The sequence below is a fragment of the Acomys russatus genome, chromosome 2 (assembly GCF_903995435.1).
Source record: "Acomys russatus chromosome 2, mAcoRus1.1, whole genome shotgun sequence".
Taxonomy (NCBI): Eukaryota; Metazoa; Chordata; class Mammalia; order Rodentia; family Muridae; genus Acomys; species Acomys russatus.
In genome coordinates this window covers 67,282,272-67,308,013 of record NC_067138.1, presented here as the reverse complement: position 1 = coordinate 67,308,013, position 25,742 = coordinate 67,282,272, and the positions used below count along the sequence as shown (strand labels likewise).

The 25,742-nt window shown below is 47.0% G+C and overlaps 1 protein-coding gene across 8 annotated transcripts in view; it reads left to right on the top strand.

Moving 5' to 3' along the window:
* Ptpn3 (protein tyrosine phosphatase non-receptor type 3) overlaps positions 1–25,428 on the top strand; it is a 149,812-nt gene extending 124,384 nt beyond the window's left edge. For all 8 annotated transcript variants that reach the window (XM_051162301.1, XM_051162326.1, XM_051162309.1 and 5 more), the window contains 8 exons: positions 1,201–1,361; positions 10,026–10,116; positions 10,383–10,444; positions 11,268–11,414; positions 18,851–18,979; positions 20,061–20,206; positions 20,662–20,797; positions 23,837–25,428. In XM_051162301.1, the coding sequence (XP_051018258.1) occupies positions 1,201–1,361; positions 10,026–10,116; positions 10,383–10,444; positions 11,268–11,414; positions 18,851–18,979; positions 20,061–20,206; positions 20,662–20,797; positions 23,837–23,914 (950 nt within the window). In that variant the 3' untranslated portion in view covers positions 23,915–25,428. The remainder of the gene's footprint in view (positions 1–1,200; positions 1,362–10,025; positions 10,117–10,382; positions 10,445–11,267; positions 11,415–18,850; positions 18,980–20,060; positions 20,207–20,661; positions 20,798–23,836) is intronic.
* Positions 25,429–25,742: the final 314 nt, after the last annotated feature.

The following is a 25,742-nucleotide window of genomic DNA, read 5'->3' as shown; positions in this document are numbered from 1 at the left end:
AGCACCAATGTGAAAAACAGGGTGCATTATCTCAGTGTATGGGAGGCAGAGACGGGTCCCCTAGAACAAGCAGCTAACTTGACTAGCCAGTTCATAGAATCTAGGACCAGGTAACAGATTGCCTCAGCAGTATATAAGACAGAAAATGGTAGAGAAAGGCACCTGGCGTCAAACTTCAGACTCTATGCACACATGTATGTGTGTACACACACACACACACACACACACACACACCACCACCACCACCCCCCGTGGGCCTCTGTCTTTCCCCATAGAGTTTGGCATGAAGGGAGGAGTTGAACTTGAAGCAGTGGGGCTGGTGTACAGCGAAGTTAGCCTAATCACTTGGCAGAATTGATCTCAAATTAAAAACTAAGCTGAGGGAAGCAGCAGCACAGTGGGACAGTGAGGTACAGCTCAGCTGGGAAAGGCTCCCATCACCAAGCCTGACGATCTCAGTTCAAGCCCCAGGACTGACATAGGTAGGAGAGAAGCAACTCTGTTGTCCCTGACATCCACACATGTACTCACGCACATAAACAAATGCACAGGAAATGATAAACAGAAATGTAATTTAAAAATTTTTGTAGAAAGAGCTAGTGGTGTGCATACCTTTAATTCTAGGACTTAGGAGGCAGAAGCAGGTGGATCTCTGAGTTTGAGGCCAGCTGGGCCTACAGAATGAGTTCCAGGACAGCTAAAGTTACACAAAGAAACCCAGTCTTAAAAAAGATAGATAGACAGACAGGCAGAGAGACAGAAAGAAAGGAAGGATTTTTGTAAAAAAAAAAAAATCTAAACTCTAGGGAATAGCAGTACCACAGGACAGCTTGACTCCTCCCCAGGTACCTAGAAGACCGCCCATGTTAAAGATGCCAGGTGTGAACCAGAGAGCCAACTGTCTATATGTCTGTCTTTCTTCCTTTGAGGCTCCAGGAACTGAACTTCAAGCCTCACACATGCTAAGCAATCTCTCTACCACTAAGCTGTATTCCCAACCCATCAACTCTTTCTTCAACAGCGTGCACTCCCATGCCTCACCTGTAGCCTCCCAGGGTCACTCACCTAGAAGTGGCATTGGGTACAAGTGATGCCCATGTACTTGACCACTTAATGAGCCAAGTGGACCATCACATGTGGTGTCCTAGGCTGATAATCAAAGGGAGTGGCCCAATGCCCTGTCTATTCTGTCTGTTCCAGCTGTGCGCTCACTGGCGGAGATCAGATCAGAAGATGAGCTGAGTCAGCTTTTCCCAGAAGCCATGTTTCCTGCATATCCTGAGGGTGGGGACAGTCTGGAGGGATCCATGGAGCTACTAAAGAAAGGTCTGGAAAGCGGTACAGTGCTGATCCAGTTTGAGGTAAGGGGCTCCCAGGGCCTGAGTCTCCATCCAGCTCCTCTCACTCACCATGTTCCTCGGCTGCAGCTGAGCAGCAGGCAGCAGAGTTGGAACACGGTCCTGTCTCTTTGGCCAAGGTGGCTATGGCTCACAGGCCTCAGACAGCAGAGTCTCAGTGAGGAGGACCATAGCAAAACTTCAAGGACTAGTGGGGGCTGTCTCTCAGGCTCAGAGTGATGAAACATGAGGTGAAGGATCAGGACTTCTTCCAGGCGTTCAGCTCTCCCACTCTCTTCCAGCGATGGTCTGTAGGCAGAGACTGGCTGAGGATGGGGGACACTGAACCTGAGGGGCTGCCAGCCAAAGCTCAGAATTCCACAGGAAAAAAAAAATGGTGCCATTTGCAGTGTCAGCACTTTACTGCCAACTAGGGAATTTAGAGTTGGGATCATCTGACAAGGACACAGTGTCTGGCCTCCAGAGGCCACCAGGCCATAGGAATGTAAAGTCTGTCCTGTTTTCTCAGGAAGGACAGATCTGTGGTACAGGGGGTAATACCTCTGTCTGCCACAGCACCCCAAGAGGTCTTTCACACCACCTCTAAAGCAGAAGAGACCCTGCTTTTAAGTCAGTTTATCCACCACTAACCAGATGAAAATAGAACATGTTCCTCTTCCGTGCACGTTTGAAGGTAGAAGAAAGCAGTTGTGCATGCTATGAACAGATAAAGGTATGGTGCCTCAGTATGTTGGAGCCTTAGGCAGAAGGGTCACAAGTTTGATCCCAGCCTCCAACATACAGAGTAAGACCTTGTCTTCGAAAGGAGCACAAGTCAGGGAGAATAAAAGAAAGAATAAGGAAGAATCTAGTGAAAAGTAACTGGGTCACGATTTTAACAATGTCATGCGTGGTCTAGGCCCACAGTGTAAGTGTTAAGAGCTCCAGTGGGAACCAGAAAGAGATCAACCACACATCGTTTATTAGAAAAGCCCTGGAAAGGAAAGGTGGGCATTTGTCAAACGCGTTTGACTGCGGAGTGACTCAGGAAGAGTGTAATACCGCTGGCAGATGAAAAGACATGCAAAGCAGAAAGCCTCAAACAGAAGGCTTACCTCGTGGTAGGCGAGGGCCCAGAACGTAAAATACGCTGGAGCAGTGTGAATTGAACAGAAACTCCATGAGAGAAAAGGCAGAGGTGGTTGGATTCTCCCTTTCTATCTGCCACCAATAGAAGAAGATTCTCAGTTTTTCAATTAACTGGTTGTCTGAACGGATAACATAAACGTTTGCATCTTGGAGCAGTTGATATTTGGATAAGAAACGGCCTCACGAACACTCCAGAATAATTGAGACAAGGATTCAAATCCAGGCTCAGACTGCACAGTTTTCTCCTTTTGGTGCTGGGCATGCTGCGAACTGGGCGAGGCACGGGTGGATTATTTGTTGATTCTGCCAGTGTGTCTGAGGTACCTTGGGAGCATGAGGAGGGTAGCCACAAGGAGCGAGCTCTCTAATTCTGGTATATTTAAAGGGGACCTATCGTAAGACCAAACAAGAGAGGGTAAGATTTTGTAATAGTATGTGTTCAGCTGGGAATCCACAAGGAGGCACTGTGGGCTCTCCTTGGGAGCTCTTGAACCGTGCTCTTTTCCTGAAGCCACCTCTCTGCGCTCTTGGCTCAACTTTGGTCTGCTTTTTACATATGGCGAGGGGGTTCTCCTTGCAATGATTTCATTGGCCTCTAAAAGTCTTCTAAGAGTATTTCTTAAAGGATGAGCCTGTAGCCACTTGTATGGAAATCACCTGGGGAGCCATGGGGCTAGCCCACAGCTACTAGACATTGGTTCTTTAACAAGGTCGTCCAAGGGTTAGTGTGTTGGGGGTGTTAGTTTATTATTATTATTGGTACATGATGTTGGAAGTGGGCTTGTGCCATGGCATGCATGTAGAGGTCAGAGCTCAGTCTTCTAAAGTCATTTCCTTTCTTACATGTGAGTTTGGGAGATTGAGCTCACGTTGTCAAACATTCACATCAAGCACTCTTAACGAATGAGCTGCCTCTCCATCCCTCACTCGAGGCTTTGATGCATCAGTTGATCCCAGAAATGGCATCAGATCCACTGTGCCTCTCCCAGCCCTCTGTCAATTGGATGGTGCCTATAGAACTTATACATTTGGGGCTTACACGCCAGTCTGGCACATTTGTTTCATGGTCTGGGAGGCTCCTTGTTTAAATAATGACTTTCTGGGTTCTAAGATACTGACTAGGTAAAGTCAGGTCTTGCTCTCCTAGTGTCCCTCACTGGCCCTCAAGGAGCCCTAGGCTCCCAAGAGCATCTTGGGAAACCACCGTCCCAGGATGGAGGGGTTCCTTTTAACACTACATGAGCAGAGAGACCCAGGGGAAACCAGACCAACAAGAAGCTACCAGGATAGAGCCTTGGTGAGCCCTGCTGTGCCAAGGGCATCACCTTCTATAATTCTCACAAAGCCCTTGTTAGGTGTCGTTTCATCCATTAGCACACGGGACGGAGGAGTCGCGCAGACTGTGTATGTGCTCCGAGGGCTCATAGCAGAAGTCACAGAGCCTGACTGTAGCCCAGGCAAGGCACCATTACCCCCAGCTTGTTCTTCTAGCCACCCCATAGACAGGCTTAAGAAACTGAGATGTTCGTGGCCTGTGAAGATGTTATTACAAACATACACATCAATGCTATCTGGGATGCAGTCTAGCCACATGGAGCCAGACAGACTTTAAATTCTGGCTCTACCCCTCACCCCCATCTCTTAACCTCTGTGGCTCTTGTCTCCTCCCCATGTGTAAATTGGATGTCTCCTGAATTGGTTGTAAGGAATGGATGAGATAAATGCTTAATGCGTTATCTGGCCTGTGATAAGAACACTATAAAAATTAATAGCTGTTATTATCTATAAGCCAAGAGATGCTTCAAGAGCATGCCCCGCCTGCATAAGGTGTCATCACTTGGCACTGAGCTTGGAGCCCTAGGCTGTCAATTCCAGAGTCGTGCTGTCTGGGGCCTCCCATCCTCCGGTACCGTGACAAGTGGGCTGCTCACCTAGTGGACAAGTGCAGATTAAAGATCCTGGTCCCCAGCAGGCATCCATGCTGCCTCCTCCATAACACAGAATGCCTGCCCTGGGGTTGTGGTCTGTACACAGATCCTACCCACCCACCCACCCTCACTCTTGTAAGGCTTATTCTAAACATTTTTTTTTTCCACTAAGGGAATTCCTTCCTCCTTTTCTGTGTCTTTCAGTAAACAGAAGATATTTGGCCCCCGATGTGACAGAATAACAATGCATTTGTACAGCGCTTTACAGTACAGTACTGTTGCCTATATTAACTCTCACAGTTTCTGTGAACTAGATGTGGCAGGAGTTATTAGAATCAGTCTTTATATTCTTTCAGTACCAAATACTGAGCCTGGGATGCCTGCCACACTCAGCATGCACTCTGCCACTGAGCCACAACCGCGGCCCCAGATCGCTCTTAGAAATGGATACAAGGAGGCTCAGTGAAGTTAAGGAACTCATCCAGTGCCCACACCTTGTCAGGGATAGACCTAGAGTTAGAACCACGGAGCAAAGAAAAAGCCCGGGCTAGAGAGATGGCTCAGCTGTTAAGAGCTCATACTGCTCTCCCAGAAGACCCAAGTGCACTTCCAGCACCTATGTTGGGTGGCTCTTCCTGTAACTCTAGTTCCAAGGGATCTGACTCTCCCTCTTCTAGCCTCTTCATGTGTGCAGAACACACACACACACACACACACACACACACACACACACACGAATCTAAAAGCAAACAAAACCCTAAAAAATTGAAATATACCTGGGTGGGTATTGGACACCTATAGTCCAAAATACTCTGGATGCTGAGGCAAGAGGGTCATCACTGAAACCCAGGAGCTTTGAGACCACCCTGGGCAGCGTAGTGAGACCTTGACACACACACACACACACACACACACACACACACACTCTCTCTCTCTCTCTCACACACACACACACACACACACACACTCTCTCTCTATCTCTTTCTCTCTCTCACACATACACACACACACACACACACACACACACACATCCAATCACTGTCAGTGGCTCACGCTTCCTGGGTGTTAATCAACTCTCACCCTGCGTCTTTCCTGCCTACTGTGTGTTACAGCCTCTTGAAGACTCGTGGAGTTGAGTTGATTTAAAACAAATATCACAAGGGAATAGCTTCTTCCCTGGATGAATAGACAGGGGATGGGTGGGTGGACAAATGGAGGAGGAGGTGGATGGATGGATAGACAGGTGGGTGAGCGGATGGATAGGGGGTGAGGGGGATAGAGAGCAATATTCACAAAAGACCACTGAGGGTCTTTTCTGCTGCACCTAACTTGGTATATCACCTCACATTCTCCATCTTTCCCAGCCCCAGAAGTCATCTCTGTCTGGGCCCTGTTTCTTAATTGATGCCTACATTGACACTCAAGCAGCTGCCCATCAGGGTCAAAACAAGTGACGCACCGGCGGCTGTGATAATTCAGAATTTGGATCTGGAAGGATAGTTAGAGGTAGCCGAACAATAAATGCTTCAACAGAGATTGAGATCAGTGCATGTGGCAATTAGTAAGGACAATTGTACCTTCAAGATTAGATCTGATTTCTGGAAAGAGTGCATTTTTTTAAAATTAGTTCCTGTCAGGTGTGGCGGCACATACCTATAATCAGGAGGCTGAAGCAGGATGGAGAATTCTAGGCCAGTCTAAGTTACATACCTAATACTTATAATCTCAGGCCTCAGGAAGCTGAGGCAGGAGGATTGCCGTGAGTTCAAAGACAACCTTTGGGGTGGCGGGGACAAAGACAACCTTTGGCCACAGAGTAAGACCCTACCTCAGAAAAGAAAACAAAAAAACTACTAAGTATTTTTTTTCTTTTAAAAATGCGTTATTCGGGCTGGACGCAGTGGCGCATGCCTTTAATCCCAGCACTCGGGAGGCAGAGGAAGGCAGATCACTGTGAGTTCGAGGCCAGCCTGGTGTACAAAGTCCAGGATGGCAAAGATAACACAGAGAAACCCTGTCTTGGGGGAAGAACAAAAAAACAAAACAAACAAACAAACAAAACACAAGATGTCAGCCACATATGCCTGGGAATATGCATTCATGGCCCCATAAGGGTCCCAGACTCACGGGCACCTGTTCCTTTGCAGCACACCTGCATGGAAAGGTCAGCAGAAACCCCGGCGGTGCCTTCTAGACAGTGCGTTTTGACCTCTGGCTGGGTCAGGTACAGAGGAAAAGGGATGTCCTCACTGTGGGTGAGCTGCCCCTGAAGGGTGAACCAGATCATACCAGGACAACCCTGTCTTGGCACCATTCTGAGAATAGGCTCTCCTTAGCTTAATTATATGACACCGTGTCCAAGAAAGCTTGACTTGTCATGCTTTAATCATGTGGCTGACACCTTTGGTTTTCTTTGTTTTTGTGCAGTACTGGGGACTAAACCTGAGGTGTTGTAAATACTAGGCAAATGCTCTGCCATGGAGCTACATCTCCAACCCATCCATCCATTCATTCATTCATCTATCTATTCATTCATTTTTTTTCTTTTAAATTTATCTTGTATTATTGAGTGTTTTTCTGTATGATGTCTGTGCATCACATACATGCCTGGTACCTGTGGAGGTCAGAAGAGGCCCAGGAGTCAGATTCCCTGGAACTAGAGTTACAAATGATTGTGACCTAGGAATCGAACCCCGATCCTCTGCAAGAGCAATAAGTGCCCCTAACCACTGAGCCATCTCTATAGCCCCCACTTATTTGTTCTTTGAGAAAGGATCTCACTAAGTTTTCTAGTCTGGCCTTGAGCTCACTGTATAACCCAGGCCTTGAACTTAGCATGGTCTTCTTGCCTTAGCCTTCCAGGCAACAAGGGTTGCAGCCCATGACCCCAGGCTTGGCATTAGCTTCTGCCCTTTTGTAACATACCAGCTCCTAGCACTGCAACAGTCGGTTTGGTTGTTTTAAGTTGTTTTTCCCCCAAGACACGGTTTCTCTGTGTAGACTTGGCTGTCGTGGACTCGCTTTGTAGACCAAGGTGGCCTCGAACTCACAGGAGATCCACCTGTCTCTGCCTCCCGCATGCTGGCATTACAGGCGTGCGCCACCATGCCTGGTTCTGTTCAGCTCTTCTGAAGCATCGTAGGTCAATAGTTGAGTTCTTGGAGAGTTGGTGAATTCAAAACATCCAGTAGATGTGTAAGGTACCCATACAGTACCATTCTTACGACCCGACTCTCCGTGTTAACTCTCCCCTGATGCGTTCTGTGTCTAATAAAAAGACAGATCGAGCAGATGCCAGTTTATAAAACAGCACAGTACACAGCAATACAGCTGGTGGTGGGCGTCCAGCCTCCCCACTCAAAATGCAATGAAATCTTAAGTGAAGATGCTGGCTGCAGCTTTGTGACCTAACCGGGCTCCATTCCTGCAGGACAGTTCGGCTATATGCAAATATGCTCGGCTGCTGTAATTCTGTTCTCAGATGTTTGTCAGAGGGGGCATATAGAACGGGCTAATAGCAAAGTAGACTGAAAATTAAGGTAAATTATAATAATTAAATTACTGAGCCGTTGAAAATCATCGGTGTGGAGAATATCTTACAATATGGGAAACAGACACCGTTTGATAATGAGGATGGAACAGGCTTCAGAATTGCAGCAGTGTTTCCCAGAGAACTGGCTGTGAGATGCCGGCATCTTTTGCTTTACATTAACTTAAGAGATGTTTGGCTGGTCAGAAGAAAAGAGGTGTGTGATGCATCACAGGCCTTGTCTTGTTAAGAGGTTTGTAGAACGCAGAGTTAGAGAAAATTGATACCGAAATTTCTTTCTGAGGAATATTGTGTTCTTTTTGTTGCTGTGTCAAATGCTCAAGAAAAGAGGATGGATTTGTTTGAGCTAATGGTTTCAGCTGCCTGGTTCCATGGCTTGTAGACCTGTGGTGAGGCAGGGCATGTGAAGCAGAGATGCTCTGCTCACAGCAGCCAGGAAGCAGAAAGGAGATCCCACAATAGACAGCCTCCTTTTTGCCTTCCATTCCATTTTGGTCCTGTGGGGATAGTACCACCTACACTCAGTGTTGCTCTATCCCCAAGTTAGTCATCCCTGCAAAGAACATCCCATATTCAGAGGTTCACTTATCTAATCTAAGTGTCTCTCGGTCCAGTTGACATTCAAGATTAACTCTCACAAATACCTGTTGCTTTAAGATACTTTATTTCTATTGACTGTAACATGAGAAATACCAGCATGTACTTTGGTCTCATTTTTTGATGTTAAGAAAGTAATACTGGAGCCAGGCAGTAGTGGCACACACCTTTAATCCCAGCACTTGGGAGGCAGAGGCAGACTCATCTCTGGTCTACAGAGTGAGTTCTAGGACAGCCAAGGCTACACAGAGGAAAAAACAAACAAACAAGCAAAAAAAGAAAGAAAGAAGTAATATTGGGGCTAGAGAAATGGCTCAGTGGATAAGAGCACTTGCTGTTCTTCTAGAAGATTCAGTTTGATACCCAGCACATCTACGTTAAGGATCAGAACTGTCTGTAACTCTAGTTCCAGGGAATCCTGGGCCCTCTTCCAGTTTCTGTGGACACCAGACAGGCATGGTGTCCAAACATACATCCAGGCTGTATATATGTGCATTGTATATGTTTACATATATACTTATGTATTTTACATATAGGCAAATAATAAGCTTGGGAAAATATGTGGAAAGACCACTTTAGAATTGTAAAATGACTAGTTGTTTATCCTTAATACCAGTCTGAATTTCCCAAATTTGCGGTAATACCCCTTCCAACATTGAGAAGGGGGAAAAAGGTTTACATTTCTGGAGAGTTAATAAGAAGCCCTTGTGCGAAGGCCTTGGTGACAACTGTGAAACTGTGGAAACAGCTGAATAGAAATGAGAAGGGGGGTGTGGCCAGCTCCTGCAGATCTGAGCCTGTCCTCTTACTTTCCATCTTGGGCCAAGCAATCAACCCCCAACTGCCACTTACAAAATCCTACTAGGACCTCCAGTTCAATGTAAAATCCCGTCAGCTACTCTATCAGCGTATCCTGTCTGTGCATAGAAGGCGTTATTTTAATCTCCAGTGGTAAATGTCTCTTTAAATAAAGTTCCTGTACCAGGATCAGTGAGTTGCTGTGGGAGTGTATTCCCAAAATGATGAATGAAGTATTCTTGCTCTTAAGCAATAGGTGTGTTTCATTCCATTGTACTGGAGAAAAATGTAGTTTAGACTAACTTAGGTGAGCCGGACTTTCCCTCTATCCCCCACACCTGTCAAGGAATTGTCATAAAAATTAAGTTTTAGTTACCTGGATCCATTGTCTGTGATTCAACCCCTGCCTGACTTCTTTCCCCTGCAGATCCCCAAGTTCAATTATAGATAAGAATTTAGTTGTTTTGTTCTACCAAGATGGAGTTTCTAGCTGAGGTTTCCTTTTGCAGTGTAAAATAGAATCTCTTCACAATGTTATGCTTGGGGGAGTTTTGCATGAAGACCTTTGCCATTAAGATATACTCTCAGGGATTTTGGGATTTTTTTTTTTAAAATAGCAATGGGGTTTTGGTTGTTGTTGTTTTAATTTCTTTATTTGTCTAATAGCAACTTTACAGAAAGAAGCCGGGCTTAGCCGTCACATTTGCAAAGCTGCCGCAGAATTTGGATAAAAACCGATACAAAGATGTGTTGCCTTGTGAGTATCCGGCCCCATGCCTCCTTCCCCCTAGGTGAGATAATGCTTCCCTTTTAAAACAGATTGCCTGGGATTCTGGACTGGTTTCCAGTGTCTGTAAACACCACCGTCTTTATTGCTGTCGTCTCATACTCAGAACAGTTGGGGAATAGTGTTTATGCTAATGAGGCAAGAACTACAGCCGGGACTGGGAACTGAACCCTTGTTTACTTGGGAATGATACAAATAGCATTCAGAATAACGGTAAATTTTTCTCTCTCCCACAGATGACACCACCCGGGTATTATTGCAGGGAAATGAAGATTATATTAATGCGAGTTATGTGAATGTAAGCTGGGGGGTAAAAAGGAAAAAAAAAAGAAAGAAAGAACACATTTTAATTCTACTAATGAGAGTGGGGACAGCATGAGGGACTTTTTTCCATGACAAAGCATGCTCGCATTCGTTCCATAATTCTAGTACAGTGGCTTTGTGAGAAAGTGAGTGGTCTCACTCTACAGAGGTACAAAGTCAGGTTGACTGAATACCTTGAAAAGCCGCAAAACTTTGAAAGATGGATGCAGGCACATTCTAATTCCACCATCCACCTGCCAATAGACTGGGCTATTGTCATTTTGATATTTATATCTGCCGGTTGTGTGTTTGTAACTTTCTGTGTTTTGCCCACATGTGTTGAGAGTCCCTCTGCCTACAAGTAAAAGAAACAGACTTTCTCCGTATACATAACCCAAAAGAGGAAAAAAAAAGGAAAAGGGACACACTCATTATGGGCAACTTAGCCAAACTTAGATTTCTCCATTTAAAGCCAGGGTCAGCTAACTTTAGTAGACCACATTGAAAACTACTCTTAGCTAGCCAGGTGGCAGAACTGGTTCTTGGGCCATCGCCTGCTAAACCGTGACTTTGCAGAACTGCCCCTGTAAAAACTAGTCCTGTCAGCAGCCCCACTATTCCCTTCACATTATTGTCAAATCTGGAAGTGGCTTTTTTGCTGCGCTTTCTTCTCCTCCTCCTCTTCCTCCTCCTCCTCAAGAGTGGACTGGTCTTTTTCTGGTATGACTCAGCTAGCTATTAGGAAAGTGTGAGAAGGAGACTCCTGCTCACCTGTCAGCTGATCGTCTGTCTGTAATGCCTTTCCGCTCCCACAATAGATGGAGATTCCCGCTGTCAACCTTGTGAACAAGTACATCGCCACTCAGGGACCGCTGCCGCACACCTGTGCACAGTTCTGGCAAATCGTCTGGGATCAGAAGCTTTCTCTGGTTGTCATGCTGACGACTCTAACGGAGCGAGGGCGGGTAAGTGGCTTGGTTTCCAGTGCCAGTGTGTACAGACTATGCTGTGTGCGACATGAGTCTCAAGGGCTGGAAAGGGCATCCTGGTGACCTGCAAGTCTCCAAATTCCCAGCACTCCCGTGGCAGCTCACACCCGGCTATTACCCTAGTTCCAGGGGATCTGACACCCTCTCCTGAACTCCATGGATACTAGCACATACCTGGTACACAGACAAGTAAGCAGGCCACTCAGACACATAAGATAAATAGATCTAAATATAAGTTTTTAAAGGACAAGCTGGAACTGGGCGTGGTGGCGCACGCCTTTAATCCCAGCACTAGGGAGGCAGAGGCAGGTGGATCTCTGTGAGTTTGCAGCCAGCCTGGTCTACAAACCAAGTTCAGGGCAGTCAGGGCTACACAGAGAAAGCCTGTCTCAAAGAAAGAGAAGCTTGCAAGTAGTACTTACACACACAAACCCCTGCCCCAGAACCCCTGTATTGCCTGTGGTTCTGCCTACCTGGGATCAGTGTGTCACCTCACTACAGTAAGATTGTAGTCTGCAGAGGCAATTGTCACTTCCCTCTGCTGTGTGTGCCCTTGACTCTTGGCATCATTATCCAGCACGAGGCTGGACTGGGGTGAAATCATAGGTCCTCCTAAGTAAGTGGTTAGCCTGTCTGACCTCGGCTTCCCTGAACGTGCAGTGCCCACTACACTGGGGATTGGGGAAGACTGAACAGTGCATGTGAAGAGCTCAGAGGACTGCATGCTCCCAGTCTCCCCAGCACCATCACCATCATGTGCACTTAGCTCCTTCAGCTGCCTAACTTCTGAACTGCCGCAGTCTTGACGGAGAGCTTCTTGTCACTCACAAATTGATCAGACTCTCTTCTCAACCCATGAATTAGAGGTGTGAGGTCCCCAAGGACACACTTTGAGGGTAGTGGATAATCCTGGTTCTTACCTCCCGGTCTTCCATCTTGCCTACCCCGTCACTGTGAGAGAGACTGTCTACACCTGAAACCTCATTTCTATCTGGTTCCTGCTGTCACTTCCTACCTGGGTAGGAAAGTATCACCCATTCCGTGGGGCTGTGGGGAACTGAGCTAGCTGCTACAGGAAGCCTCTCCGAGGAGTGCTTGGTACATGGTGATATTTTTGTTACTGTTATTTTTGTGGGTTTTGTTTTGTTTTGGGGGCAGTGGATTTTACTCTGTGTACCAAGCTGATATTATTCTTCCTGCCTTAGCCCTCCCTTTGGCTAGGAGGAAACATATGTGTCATCACACCCAAGTGATCACCATTAGTGCTATACACATGTTAACCCCAGTAACAATAACATTAATTTGTATTTACCTTAATGACTATTACCAGAATTGCACTAAATAGCAGCGAAGTGGTGGTGGCAGCAGTACACGCCTTTAATTCCAGCATTCCGGGAGGCAGAGGCAGACAGATCTCTGTGAGTTCAAGGTCAGCCTGGTCTACACAGTGAGTTCCAGGACAGCCAAGGCTACACAAAGAAACCCTGTCTCAAAAAACCGAAATCAATAAATAGAAACCAGAATTGCACTATATTTGTTTTATATTTTTATTTTATTATTTGTTTATTTTTTTGTTTTGTTCTCAAGACAGGGTTTCTCTCTGTAGCCTTGGCTGTCCTGGACTCACTTTGTAGACCAGGCTGGCCTTGAACTCACAGCGATCTGCCTGCCTCTGCCTCCCGAGTACTGGGATTAAAGGCATGCGTCACCACGCTCAGCTTACTTTCTTAAAATTTTTAAACATTTATTTACTATGTATACTATGTATACATTTATTTACTATGTATAACTGCACACCAAAAGAGGGCACCAGATCTCATTTATAGATGATTGTGAGCCACCATGTGGTTGCTGAGAATTGAACTCAGGACCTTTGGAAGAACAAACAGTGCTCTTAACCTCTGAGCCATCCAGCCCCTCTCAATGTTTCTTAAATATAAACTTAGTATTATTAGCCAAAGGAAGGATTGTACATACAAATTTCAAAAAGCATAACAATTTAGATGTAATATGAATAAATTAATAAAAAATATTTTTAAAATTTTTCAAAAAGTGACAAGCAGAGTCAAGCATGGTGGCAACACCTGTAATCCAGCACTCAGGAGGCAGAAGTCCAAGGGTCAGGGTTCAAGGACGCACACCCTGCTACATAATGAGTTCAAGGCCAACCCTGGTCTCAAAGCAAACAAACAAAACAAATATAAACCACTGATAGTAGATTCCAAATATTCTTTCCCAAGCCCTGCGCCTGAGGCCAGCAGCATTCTCCACTATATATTGTGAAAATAAAACTAAAACGTTAGGGATGGAATGTTCAAGTGGCCCTCGACCAGGCGCAGGCTTTCTTGGTGGCACAGTGAGTCACTGGACTCCCACAAAGAAAAATCTTCCTCCATCCTTGGCCTGGCAGCCTCCAGTTCTGGTATGATACTGATAGCAGATATTCTGCACACTGTCTGCCTTTATTTGGCCTTCTATTCAAGTGCTTTGGATGCCCAGGACTTCATGTTTCCTCCAGACCAGTTTATGGAGCTGACACTCTGCTGGCTGCTCAGGTCTTTGAGTTCGTGATGCAGTTCCTCACAGCTAACACCTGACTCCTCCCTGCAACTCAGCGCCGACACTGGGTGGCTGATGGCACACTTCTTGCTGTTTGACAGCAAGACAGTCATTCTTCTCCTCAGAACAGAGTAGGCCCTGAAGGAATGGCAGGTGACAGATGGTCTGCCCTAGTGGCAGCCCCTCCTTCCCTTGATCTGCTTGTTCTGTCTCAGGGGGAAAAAAAGGCTTCCTATGATCCGAGGAATCTCCCGTCATCCATCCAGGGCCTGCCCCTCCGGCTCCAAGCTGCTGCCACCCTCCCTTGTCATGCAAGGTCTCCTTGTGACCAACATGTTTCTTTGTCTGCCAACCTTTTCTTCCAAGAGTAACTCACAGCCCTGCTTCCCATGTATTCAAGTCTCCCATGAGGCCCAGCATCTCTGGTGCTGGCAACTTACTCTGTCGTTTGTCAAGTTAGAAACCTGTTCTTTCAAAATCCCAAGGTGCCCCGTTCCCTCTCCCGTTACAGATTGTCTGGCAACCTGCGCCCTTTGTCCACCAATCCCAGTCCACCCCCACTTAGTCCCAATCAGTCATTCCAGGGGGGATGGCTCTGCTCCTCTTTGGATGTAAGAGGAACTTCCCAGGACATCCTGCTGCTGTCCCTTTGTCGCGCCTGTAGGAAAGTGGGTCTCTCGGCAGGCATGCACTAGAGTCCCGTGTCCTTCCTGTGCTGCGCTGACTGTGTGGCATCTCTGTGTTCAGGGAAGCCCCCTGCTGAGTCTCCTGTCACCTGAGCTCAGAGAAGCCTGCAGGGTCACTGACCTCTGTCCTTATTATAGATGCTTGGGATTTCTTCTTAGGGGGACCACTTTTCAGCTTGGCAAACTTGTCAGGGGAGCTATATTTTATATCTACCTATGGCTAGTGTGGACAATCTGCCTTCGTAGCACATCAGTCCCTTACAGCACAGGTTTTGAACAGGACTGTAAGGTTCCACTTCCCATGTCACCACACAGCACAGTGCCTAGCTCTTGGGTGGTACTAAGCATAGAGAGTGAATTCCTAAGGGCTAGCCCTCAGGGTCCCCTTGTCTCACTGGACCAGAGGCAGTGGATTTGCTCTGAGTAGCAGTAAAGCCCATGACTGCCTTGAGGTTTGGGGGGGCACAGGCCTCTTGCACATGGAGGTTACGTGGCTCCCACCACGTAGAACTTACTTCTGAGTCTGGTTAAGTCTCCAGGTGCCCTTGGGTGGTCTCAACAAAGCTAAGACTGACCTTCCATCTCCTGCTGGAAGGTTCAACCCTGAGTCTAACTGCTTACCTTCTGATGGGACACAAACACCTAGAGCCATTATGTTAGGTGATCCCAAAGCCACCAGCCAGCCCCTCGTGTGTACACACATAAGCAGCCCGTCTCCATGAGCCTGCCGTCTGAGCCAGAGGCTCACGTCTTAATCTTTGTCACCAGCCAGCCCTCTGGAGCAGATCTCTGCTCTCCTCTTCACTTCGTCCGCTCACCACTGTACATATGAGTCCCTCCCACCCACCCATGTACCTCTTGCCCTGTCTGTCCCCAGAACCTTCCTATGTCTCCCCCACAGCAGAGACAGTAGCTCCTGGCCCAGAGTTTCCATAGGCTAGTCCATCCATCCTAGCTTCAGCTGGATCCACACTTTGCCAGATGGTCTGGGTCAGCATTTCCTGCCTGTGCCCTATAGTGGCTTATAGACTCACACAATATGCATGCCCCAGACCAACTTGAAACCTTTGTTCAGCTCTGCTGAGTGGTCTGTTGTCCCCTAGCTACTCGGGTGACATTTATATTCAGCCTCCTTTTCCTTTAGCCTGAATGACCTGTCCTTGCCTCATTTGTCATAGGCTTTCAGTTATGAGCTCCCTGCCTGGCCTGCCTGTCCTTTCTCCTTGCATTACTTTGACTGGATTGGAGAGCACCCAGAGGATAATGCCATTTTAGCATCTCTGATTCATCAGACCCTCCCCAGGGATGCTTGTTGACCAACTAAGTTAGCAAGAAATCAAGTGCTGATGATACAGCCTTCTTAATTGGGCCCACGGCTCTCCGACAACTCCATCTGGCCCGACTTCCTGAGACAGCACTCTTCGTCTGCCAGGATCTCAGCCTTCAGCATGTTCCTTTGGTTCCCTAAAGCACTTCCTTTCCAGAGCCATTTCAGTGTCAACCTTTCCTTCCCCAGTCCTCAGAGTTACTGGATGGCTGGAAAAGAGAAGTCTCATCAGCCTGTGACTGACTCCTTGTGGAGACAGTGTTCCAAGTCCTTCTGGAGGCATCTGCCAGTAGTCTCTGGCCCACCAGCCAGCTGCAGTGGCCATTTTCCTTCTGCAACCCAATTCCCCATGGTGGCAGACTTCCTCTCATGTCGTCACACCATTGCTGATGTGCACTTACTCTTCCCATCAGAGGGCATAGTTCTTGCGACCTGACAGGGTGTGAGTCTTCTGAGCCTTAGGTAATTCACGGCCAGATAGTCACTGTCCCTACCTCAGGGAGGGGTCTTGGGGTCAAAATATGACACATGCATAAAAGCAGCCCTAAGCTTAACAGATAACTATTCGGAAGACTTGGGGCATCTGCACCCCTCCCCCAGCAGGCATGAGAAACAGCCCTCTCCCCAACTCAGACACACATTGGGTTCTAGAGGACACTGGCAGGATGGAGAAGCAGACAGAACCTTCACAGATGACTCAGGTTCTTGTGCTGCACCCCCAGGGAGTCCAGATTCAGACTGACCTAAAGTGTAGTCCAGCTCCCGGCAGATTCCTTATGAGTAGAGACACTGGGGGAGCGCAGGCCAGTGTAACTCTGCCTTGCACAGAGGGATCGCTCTGGAGAGTATCTTCCCAGCTATCCAAGTAGGATTTGCGGGTCCTCAGGGAAGTTTTCTCCTTCTGTACAGATGAGATAGGTGCAGGTTCAGATGGGCAGACAAGCAAGCGTACTGTCTGCCTGGCTGCTCTGCCTCTAGTCAAGATGATAGGAGCCCTCTGAATCTTGGGGAGTCCAAGAGTGACCCCTCACCAGGATTGGGTTCCCACCTAAACTGTTTCCATGAGCCTTTGACTCCAGCACCCACAGCACACTTTCATTTCAGATCTTCACTGTGACATTTGAGCAGAAGACTAGGAAAGCTGTTTCCCAGTAATTCCATGCGTCTGTTGGTTATATCACCTTTCTGTTATAAACAAATGTCATTTTTACTTATATGGGAACCAGTCTAGATTTGAGGGAATTTTTTTTTCTTTCTTTCTTTCTTTAAGCTACATGTGATGGTACACACTTACAGTGCAAGCTACGCAAGTGGCTGAAGCAAGAAGATAGCTTGAGCCAGCTAAGCCAACACAGAGAAAGCTATAACAACTACAATCATAATAAATGTTATTGTCAAATAAGTCAAAGTTTGGCAGAGTGACCGTGGACAGCTTAGACTTGGCACTTGGTGTGAAAGCCAGAAATGGAAGCCATGGTGTCTTACGGAAGAGGCTGCAGGGTTCAGAAGGGGAAATAGAACATGGGAAGGTGGTAAAATTAGAAAGGCTCAGCCGCCATATTGGGAGACACAGTGACATACCACAGGGTGAGTGCTAGATGTTGTCACAGCAGCTCAGTGGCCATGGCAGGTCACTTAGAGCACAGGGCTCCAGGTTCCACCTTAGCTGTGTGGGAAGTCTTGGCTTCATTGAGAATTTCCTTTTTTCTTTTTTTCTTTGTTTAGGTTTTTCTTTTGTTGTTGTTGTTTTTAATTGTTTTAATTTTATTATAGATATATATGAATGTTTTGCCTGTATGTGTGGCTGTTTGCTAGTGTGTGCCTGGAGGCCAGGAGAAGGGATCGGATTCCTGGGGCTGGAGTTACAGATGGTTGTGAGGTGCCATGTGGATGGTAGGAATTGAACCCCAGGCCTCCTCTGAAGGAACAACCAGTTCTCTTAACCTCTGGCCCATCTCCATTGTATTTTTACAATTTTTTTTTAAATTGTGTGTGTGTGTGTTTGTTTGTTTGTACTCAACATGTTAGAACATGCACATGGAAATAAGCATGTATAGGAGTCGGCTCGCTCCTTCCACCATGGATGTGGGGGACTGAGCTCATCATCAAACTTGTCCAGCAAGTGTGTTTGCCCACTGGGCCGTTCACCACCCTCAGAGAGGCAAGTACAGCATCTATGTTCCCAGACCCTATTTTCTATAAAGGCATTTGAGGGTGTAGGAGGCACTGTTCACCTGAAAAAGCATAGTTGTCTGAGCTTGCTGGTTGTTTAAATCAGGACTTTTGAGGAACCTGACCAACCTCGTTAAGTTGCTACAGCTCCCGTGACAATGGTATTGATGACTACCGTTGCCCTCACCGACAAGTGCCCCCACGCTGCACCCTCTCCATCCTCTGTCAGTGCGTGAAAACCTGAGATTCAAGGGAAGTCAAATGGCCAATGAGTGGAAAGAGAAATCCTTCCAGTAGAAACCTGTCTGACACCCAGATGAGCCCTTAACTGTGGCATCCTGAGGCTCCTGTGTGAGGGATACGGTGGAAGCTGAGTAGAGCTGAACTGGAAGGGGCTGATAAGACCAGAAAAGAGGCCCAAGGAACCTGGGTCAGCTTGGACACAGTGTAGGTAGCACCTAAACCCAGACCCTATTGTTCGCCCAGTGAGCAAGCCACAGAAGGTAAGTGGACTCCCTTCTTCAGATCATGGGCACAAGGGGGTCTCATCTGAGTTTCTCCCCTCCTGTCACTTCTCTTTGAACAGGTGTGATCAGATACCATGCATGTAACTGCCTCTGGTTATGCCCTACAGAAGAGCCTGACTTGTATTCTCTGGTCTCTTCCAGACCAAATGTCACCAGTACTGGCCGGATCCCCCTGATGTCATGGACCATGGCGTCTTCCACATCCAGTGTCAGGCAGAAGACTGCACCATTGCTTATGTGTCCCGAGAAATGCTAGTTACAAATATTGAGGTGAGCACAGCTCTGGGGGGCATGGTGGAGTGGCAGGTGGTAGTCCCTGTGAGGTCTCATGCTCAGCTTTGCTGCAGTGACAGCCAGGAGGCATGTCAGTAAGCAAAGTCTTCCCGGCAGAGAGCCAGTGCCACATGTGGCTAGCTCCATCATTCACAGTAGCCAAGAGGGAGAGGCAGCCATGGGGTCTGTCCATCAAGACTGTGTGGATAAGCGAAATAGGCATAGCTACATAATATAGTAGTAGTCAGCCTCAAAGAAGGAGGGAGGGCTGTGGGATGAGTCTGAAAGACATTATGCTAAATGAACGAGGCCAGTCAGAAGCAAAAATACCAAGGTGATGTTTATCTGACTACTAGGCACCGAGAGGAGAGTAGCATTTTCCCTGCTTAGAAGAAGGGGGTAGAGGTAATGCAGAGTTGTATTGTAATGGCTACAGAGTTCGTATTTGTGTGATTAAAAATGAAAGTTCTGCGAGGAGATAGCAATGCTAGGTACCCAGCATTGTAACTATACTTAATGCCAGCAAGCCTGCCTCTAAAATTAGTTAAAATGGCAAACTTCATTTTATGTGTATGTGTATTGAGGTAGAGGTCAGCAGTAGAAGGTGTGATAGTAGGCCCCTTGACTGTCATGAGCAAGCGTAGGTTTGATCCTCCCTGCACCAGACAGATGTATGCACCTGTATACAGAGGCAGAGTGGGTGTTAAGGGCAAAAGAGGTCAAGAAAGCAATGTCAGCCGGGCGGCAGTGGCACATGCCTTTAGTCCCAGCACTCGGGAGGCAGAGGCAGGTGGATCTCTGTGAGTTCGAGGCCAGCTTGGTCTACAAAGCAAATCTAGGACTGTCAAGGCTACACAGAGAAACCCCGTCTCAAAAAAACAAAGACAAGAGAAGGCAGTGTCTTAGGGGGCAAGAGTGCTGTTTTGGGGGGGTGAGAGTTTGACGAGAGTTGACAGAAACCATAGCAGGGCTGGGGGCAGAGGAACAAGAGGACACTGAGGACAAGGCCACTATGGCTGGTACCCAAGGAAGGGCTCATTGCCTTGCTGACTCACCAAGGCCACCACATCCTCCACAGACCGGGGAAGAGCACTCAGTGACCCATCTCCAGTATGTGGCATGGCCTGACCACGGTGTCCCTGATGACTCCTCAGACTTCTTGGAGTTTGTGAAATACGTGAGGTCCCTGAGGGTAGATGGTGAGCCTGCCCTCGTTCACTGCAGGTACTGTGCCTTACTGCATTCTGTTTTTAGTGGTTATACCCCTTGGTAAAGGCCAAAAGGAATGGGCAGGCACCAAACCCACCCTATCCCACAGAGTCACATGCTCCTGTAAAACTGCCTATTCCATAACCTAACGAAATCATAAGCATGTAAGCGCAGCTGGTTACTAAAAAGGAAAACCTCACCACACCTCCCTGTCCTGAAGTTTCTGACCTTCACAACAGGCATGACTCAGAGACGGGGTGGAATTTGTACTTTCTGGACAGGTTTCTTGTTAAGTCTCAGCCTTAGGACCTATGAGGATGGGTTTGGTTTGGGTTTTGTTTTTTGCTTTTGAGGAGCTTACGATCACACCTGAAGGTGTGCTTTCTATTTGTGAACCCAACGTCAAGGCCTTGATTAGGGGTTCAACTCTACCTTATGGAAATGATGCTTTGCTTCTCTCTCCTCCCTAGTGCTGGAATAGGTAGAACAGGTGTGTTGGTCACTATGGAAACAGCCATGTGCTTAATTGAGAGGAACCTGCCCATTTACCCACTGGATATTGTCCGGAAAATGAGAGACCAGCGTGCCATGATGGTGCAGACATCAGTAAGTAGAAACTCAGTAATAAAAAATGGTAGCGATGAAAAGAAGGTAGAGGTTGGCTAGATATAGTGGTGCATGCCTTTATTCCCTCCCCACCCCCCTGACCTCCGCCCCCAACCCCACACAAGAGACAGAGGCAGGTAGATCTCTGAGTTGGAGGCCAGCTTGGTCTATATAAAACATTCCAGGCCAGTCAGGGCTACATACTGAGACCTGGTCTAAACAGCCACAACAAAAAAGGCAGAGATCCACATCTCTTAAGCCCCTTCACGGAAGCATCCATAAGCCAGGGACCCTGTAAAGAGAATGAAGCTGAAGGGAACTGAGTCAGGTGCCCAGTGTCACACAGCTTGTCAGAGGCACAGTGACTGGAAAGTCCAGGCCCGCTTGGCATGCGCTCTGCTTACCTCTGGAGTATTACTCCGGTTCCTCCAACCATGGAGTGTCTCCTACTGTGTCATGCCATGGTGCTTGATATGTCTCAGGAGGAAATACCTGCTTGTCATTTGGAGCTGCAAGAAGAGCAGGGTAGGGGTTGGAGAGATGGCTCAGTGGTTAAGAATACTGACTGCTCTTCCAGAGGTCCTGAGTTCAATTCGCAGCAACCACATGGTGGCTCACAACCATCTGTAAAAATCTGAATTCTTCTTTTAGTATGCATGAAGACATAACATTCATATACATAAAATAAATAAATCTTTAAAAAAAAAAAAAAGAAGAAGAGGGTATGGTTGACCTCCTCATATACTGACAACCTTTGGGTAACTCCTGAGCCCCTCTATAGGCCTCAGTTTCCCCACCTTACAGATAGGAGCTGTCGTTCCTTTGATCATTCACCCAGCAGACAGATGTCTAAATAGAAGACATCCACACTTAGGTTGAGTAGAACTGGATTCATTTGTAATCTCAGTCATGACTGGCAAAGTCCCACAAGTATCAAAGAGTGTTCTAGAAGAAAATTTAAGGAGGAATTGACAAAGATAGAGAAGGAGCCTCCTGGTAAAACCTCCAGGGTTTTTGGAGGGGTGCAGGAGTGAGAGAGGTTGGCAAAGCAAGGAGCAGGACGTCTGTGTTCTAAGGAGCTCTGAACTGTCCCAGGCTGGTAGACAGAGCTTGCAGATTGCCCTAATACAGCGTGAGTCCTTAGTTGTACCTGGGAAAAATAGTTGAGAAAAACAATGCAGACCACAGAGATAACTTAGTATGTTAAGATGCAGACCATAGAGATAACTTTGTAGGTTAAGACGCAGACCATAGAGATAACTTAGTAGGTTAAGACGCAGACCATAGAGATAACTTAGTAGGTTAGGATACTTGTTACTAATCTGAGTTGGATCTCCAGAAGGACAAGCTGTCCTGCCACCACCACACAAATAATTAAGGAAAAGAAAAAGTAAACTGTCTCGTTAAGGCCATTGTCTGCCCTGTCTTGCAGTATGGAAGACTAAATGCATGCTGGTTTAAAAAAAAAAAAATCAGAACCCAGCCAGGCAGTGTGGTGCACACCTTTAATCCCAGCACTCAGGAGGCAGAGGCAAGTGGATCGTTGTGAGTTCGAGGCCAGCCTGGTCTACAAAAGCCAGTCCAGGAAAGCCAGGACTAACTATACAGAGAAACCCTGTCTCAAAAAAACTAAAATTAAAAATAAAATAAAAAAATAATAAAATAAAAATCAGAATCACCACCCCCCCTCAGCCAGACCTGGTGATACAAGACTAATCTCAGCTAGTCTAAAGGTTGAGGCAGGGGGATTGCAGTTTTAAGCCCTACCTGGGGAACTTAGCAAGACCTTGACAACCCTGTGTATCTGTGGCTACACATCCGAAGATCCAAGTGATCACAGATCTAAAGCTAGGGGGAGATCTTTCTGTATAAACATATAAAGACTTTTCTCTATTAGTCCCCACAAAATTCAGTATAACTGCGCATGTTTTATTAGATATTAGAAATATATAGAGGTCATTTTTGTTTTACTTGTGTGGTTTGGTGTATTTGTGGTGGGGGTTGTTTTCAGAGAGAATCATATTCTGAAACCCAGTCTGCCCTAGAACTCAAGGCAATCCTCCTGCCTCAGTCTCCCGGGTGCTGGGATTACAGATCAGATGTGAGCCTTTGCACCCAGCTTCTCAAGGTGATTTTCCCTCCTGAGACAGAACTCTGTGTCCCTGGCTGGTCTGGAACTCACTATGTAGGCCAGGCTAGCCTAAAACTCAGACACCTGCCTGCCCCTGCCTCCCATATGCTGGGGTGTACCACCATGCCCTGCCAAAAAGGTGATTTTTAAAGTACGCAGGATGCTGTGGGAAGGGTGCTCCTAAGCTATAAGCAGATACTGTGCCATTTTATATGAAAGATTGGAGCAGCTGAGGGTTGGGTGCCCATGGTGAGTTCTAGAAGCAATCCCCCATGGATGCTGAAGGACTCTCTAAATAGCCAGTGTCTTTCCCTAACTCTCATAAGAAAAAAGGGACTCAAGACTCCTTGTCCCACACCCAAATCCCAGTCTACTTGCATCCATAATCTCTGTCACCCCACCTCGCAGCCCCTGCACATGCCCAGCTGTTCCAGGCCAGGACACTGGAGTCCTAACATACACTCCTCAGAATATATACTCCTTGACACCGGGACCTCCAGATCAGTGCCTTAAATTAGTTACATTTCTCATTATGGTAGCCAAGTACCTAAAAGGAAGCAAGAGAGGGTTTATTTGTGCTCACAGTTTGAGGGACAGTCTGTCATGGCCAGGAAGGCATGGCGGTAGGAGCTACTGCAGCAGCTGCGTCCAGTAATCAAGCAGAGAAAGATGACCTCTGATGCTTCACTCGCACACGTCACTGCTCTCCTCAAGCGGCCAGCTCCCCCTCTTCCCACACTTCTGAGGGTAACCCACCCCATACACCCCAGCCTCTTCACCAGCTCAAGGCCCAGGGTTGGCATACGGGAAATAAATATAATATAAATGCTACAGAGACAACCTGAAGCATGGCGTGAGGCCAACACACCTAGGGCTCTGGACCTGACGGCTTTCTTTTCTCTTCCCAGAGCCAATACAAGTTCGTGTGTGAAGCAATTCTTCGAGTGTATGAAGAAGGTTTAGTCAAGAGGCTGGATCCCAGTTAGGACAACTGTGAAGTGTTCATCCCTCCTTCCCTAGGGCAACTTCCTGAAGAAGGGGACACACATGCCCCCCGGAGGCCCCCAGAGATGCCCATCACTGTGGGGAAGGGATGAGCATTTTTGAACCCAGGCACTTTAATTTTCTGTGGGAAAGATACCCTGTACATAGGAACTGAGGATATAGATATGCATGCAGCTATGACTTCTTTGGGCCCAGAGAGATAAGCAACAGGGGATTCTCCATGTGGGAGCTGTGTTTTCTCCCAGCGTATCACCTTGAGCAATGAGAGGGGACACTTAACAGTGCTGTTGACGCCCCTCCCACCACAAACCAGACAACATGGTTGCTCAGAGGTTTTGTGTGTTGATCTGTGTAGGACTCCAAGGTCTGAACTTCCTTGGCAATTGGTGTCCATTACCCCTGACACCAGGGGAAACTCAGATGAATGTACCACAGGTAGGGCACAGGGGACTTCAGGCTGGGGGATGAACAGCCTCTATTCTGTCCTCTTTCCCTCCCTCCCTCTGCCTCACCCCTACCCTTTCTGTGCTCACATGTGTTCCAAAGCACCCCATTCCCCCACCCTCGCATTCCTTCAGGATCACATCCAGCGCCTGAACCAGTTTCATAATGTATGTTCAGGTAAAGATTTCTCAGCCGAGACAGGGAACTAGACCCTCTGCGTATTGCTGAGTCTTAGTTTTAGAAGTAGGCGAGCCTCTGCTTAACCCCTTACTGTATACTCAGACGCCATGACTGGAATCGCCGACTACTGAATCTCTTAATGTGGATCGCTGCTACTTCAAGCTCTCACACTTGAAACGACGATTTTCCTGGGGGTGGAGGGATGATAGCATCCAAATATACAGAATTTAGGACCCTTCTGAGAAATGACCTCTAGTGACGATAAGAAACACTGCTTCTCAAGGGTGTGTGTGTCTGTGTCTGTGTGTGATGTGTGTCTGTGTGTGTAGTGGGTGTGGTGGGTGTGGTAGATGGCTTTCTCAGGATTCCTAACGATTCAGATTACAGTCGAGTTTATGTAAAGAATGAGTCTCTGTACAGAAGCACACACGTGTTCATTCACCCTTAGCTACAGTGGTCTCTGTTTCATTTCAGAGGGGAGAATCAGACTATCTGAAGATAGGCACAATTTGATGTTAATTTATTCTAAGTACTCTGGGATCTTGATTGTCCTAAAGAATTCTTCTCTGTGAATGCCATGTTAAAAAAAATTTTTTTTTAATTTGTGGCAGGATTGTAGCGAATTATTATTTAAGGAAAATAAATTACATGAATGCTTCAAGGTGGTATTTTTAAATAGCCGTTTTATGCATCCAGAAGAGTGTCAGCAAGTTTCTTAATGGTGTTATGGGGAAAGAATACTCTCATGTTAACATGTATGTAGATGAAGCTACATAGATACTTAGCAGGCAGTGGACCAATTAAAGAGCTTCCAAGTCGCAACATGATTTAAGGACCCATGCAGAGGAGCTCAGGTTCCTGAAGGTTCTTTATCTGATTATCTGTCTACTTCCCTCCTGCCTGTCTTTTGCCCACACACACCTTACTACTCAGTGACTGAGTGGGAAGACGCAATGCCCAGTGCCCTGTCTAATGAGAAACCGGAATTTGCTTCTCCATACCACACAACACCAAGTAGGCCTACAGCATAGGAAGCTGGGATCTGTGCCTCTCCGGCCTACAGCATAGGAACCTGGGATCTGTGCCTCTCCGTTTCCTTTTATGGAAAACAAAGAGAAACAGCACTTGGAACTTGAGGACAAAATTGGAATCACACTAGGGAAACTAATTCCTGGCTACTGGATT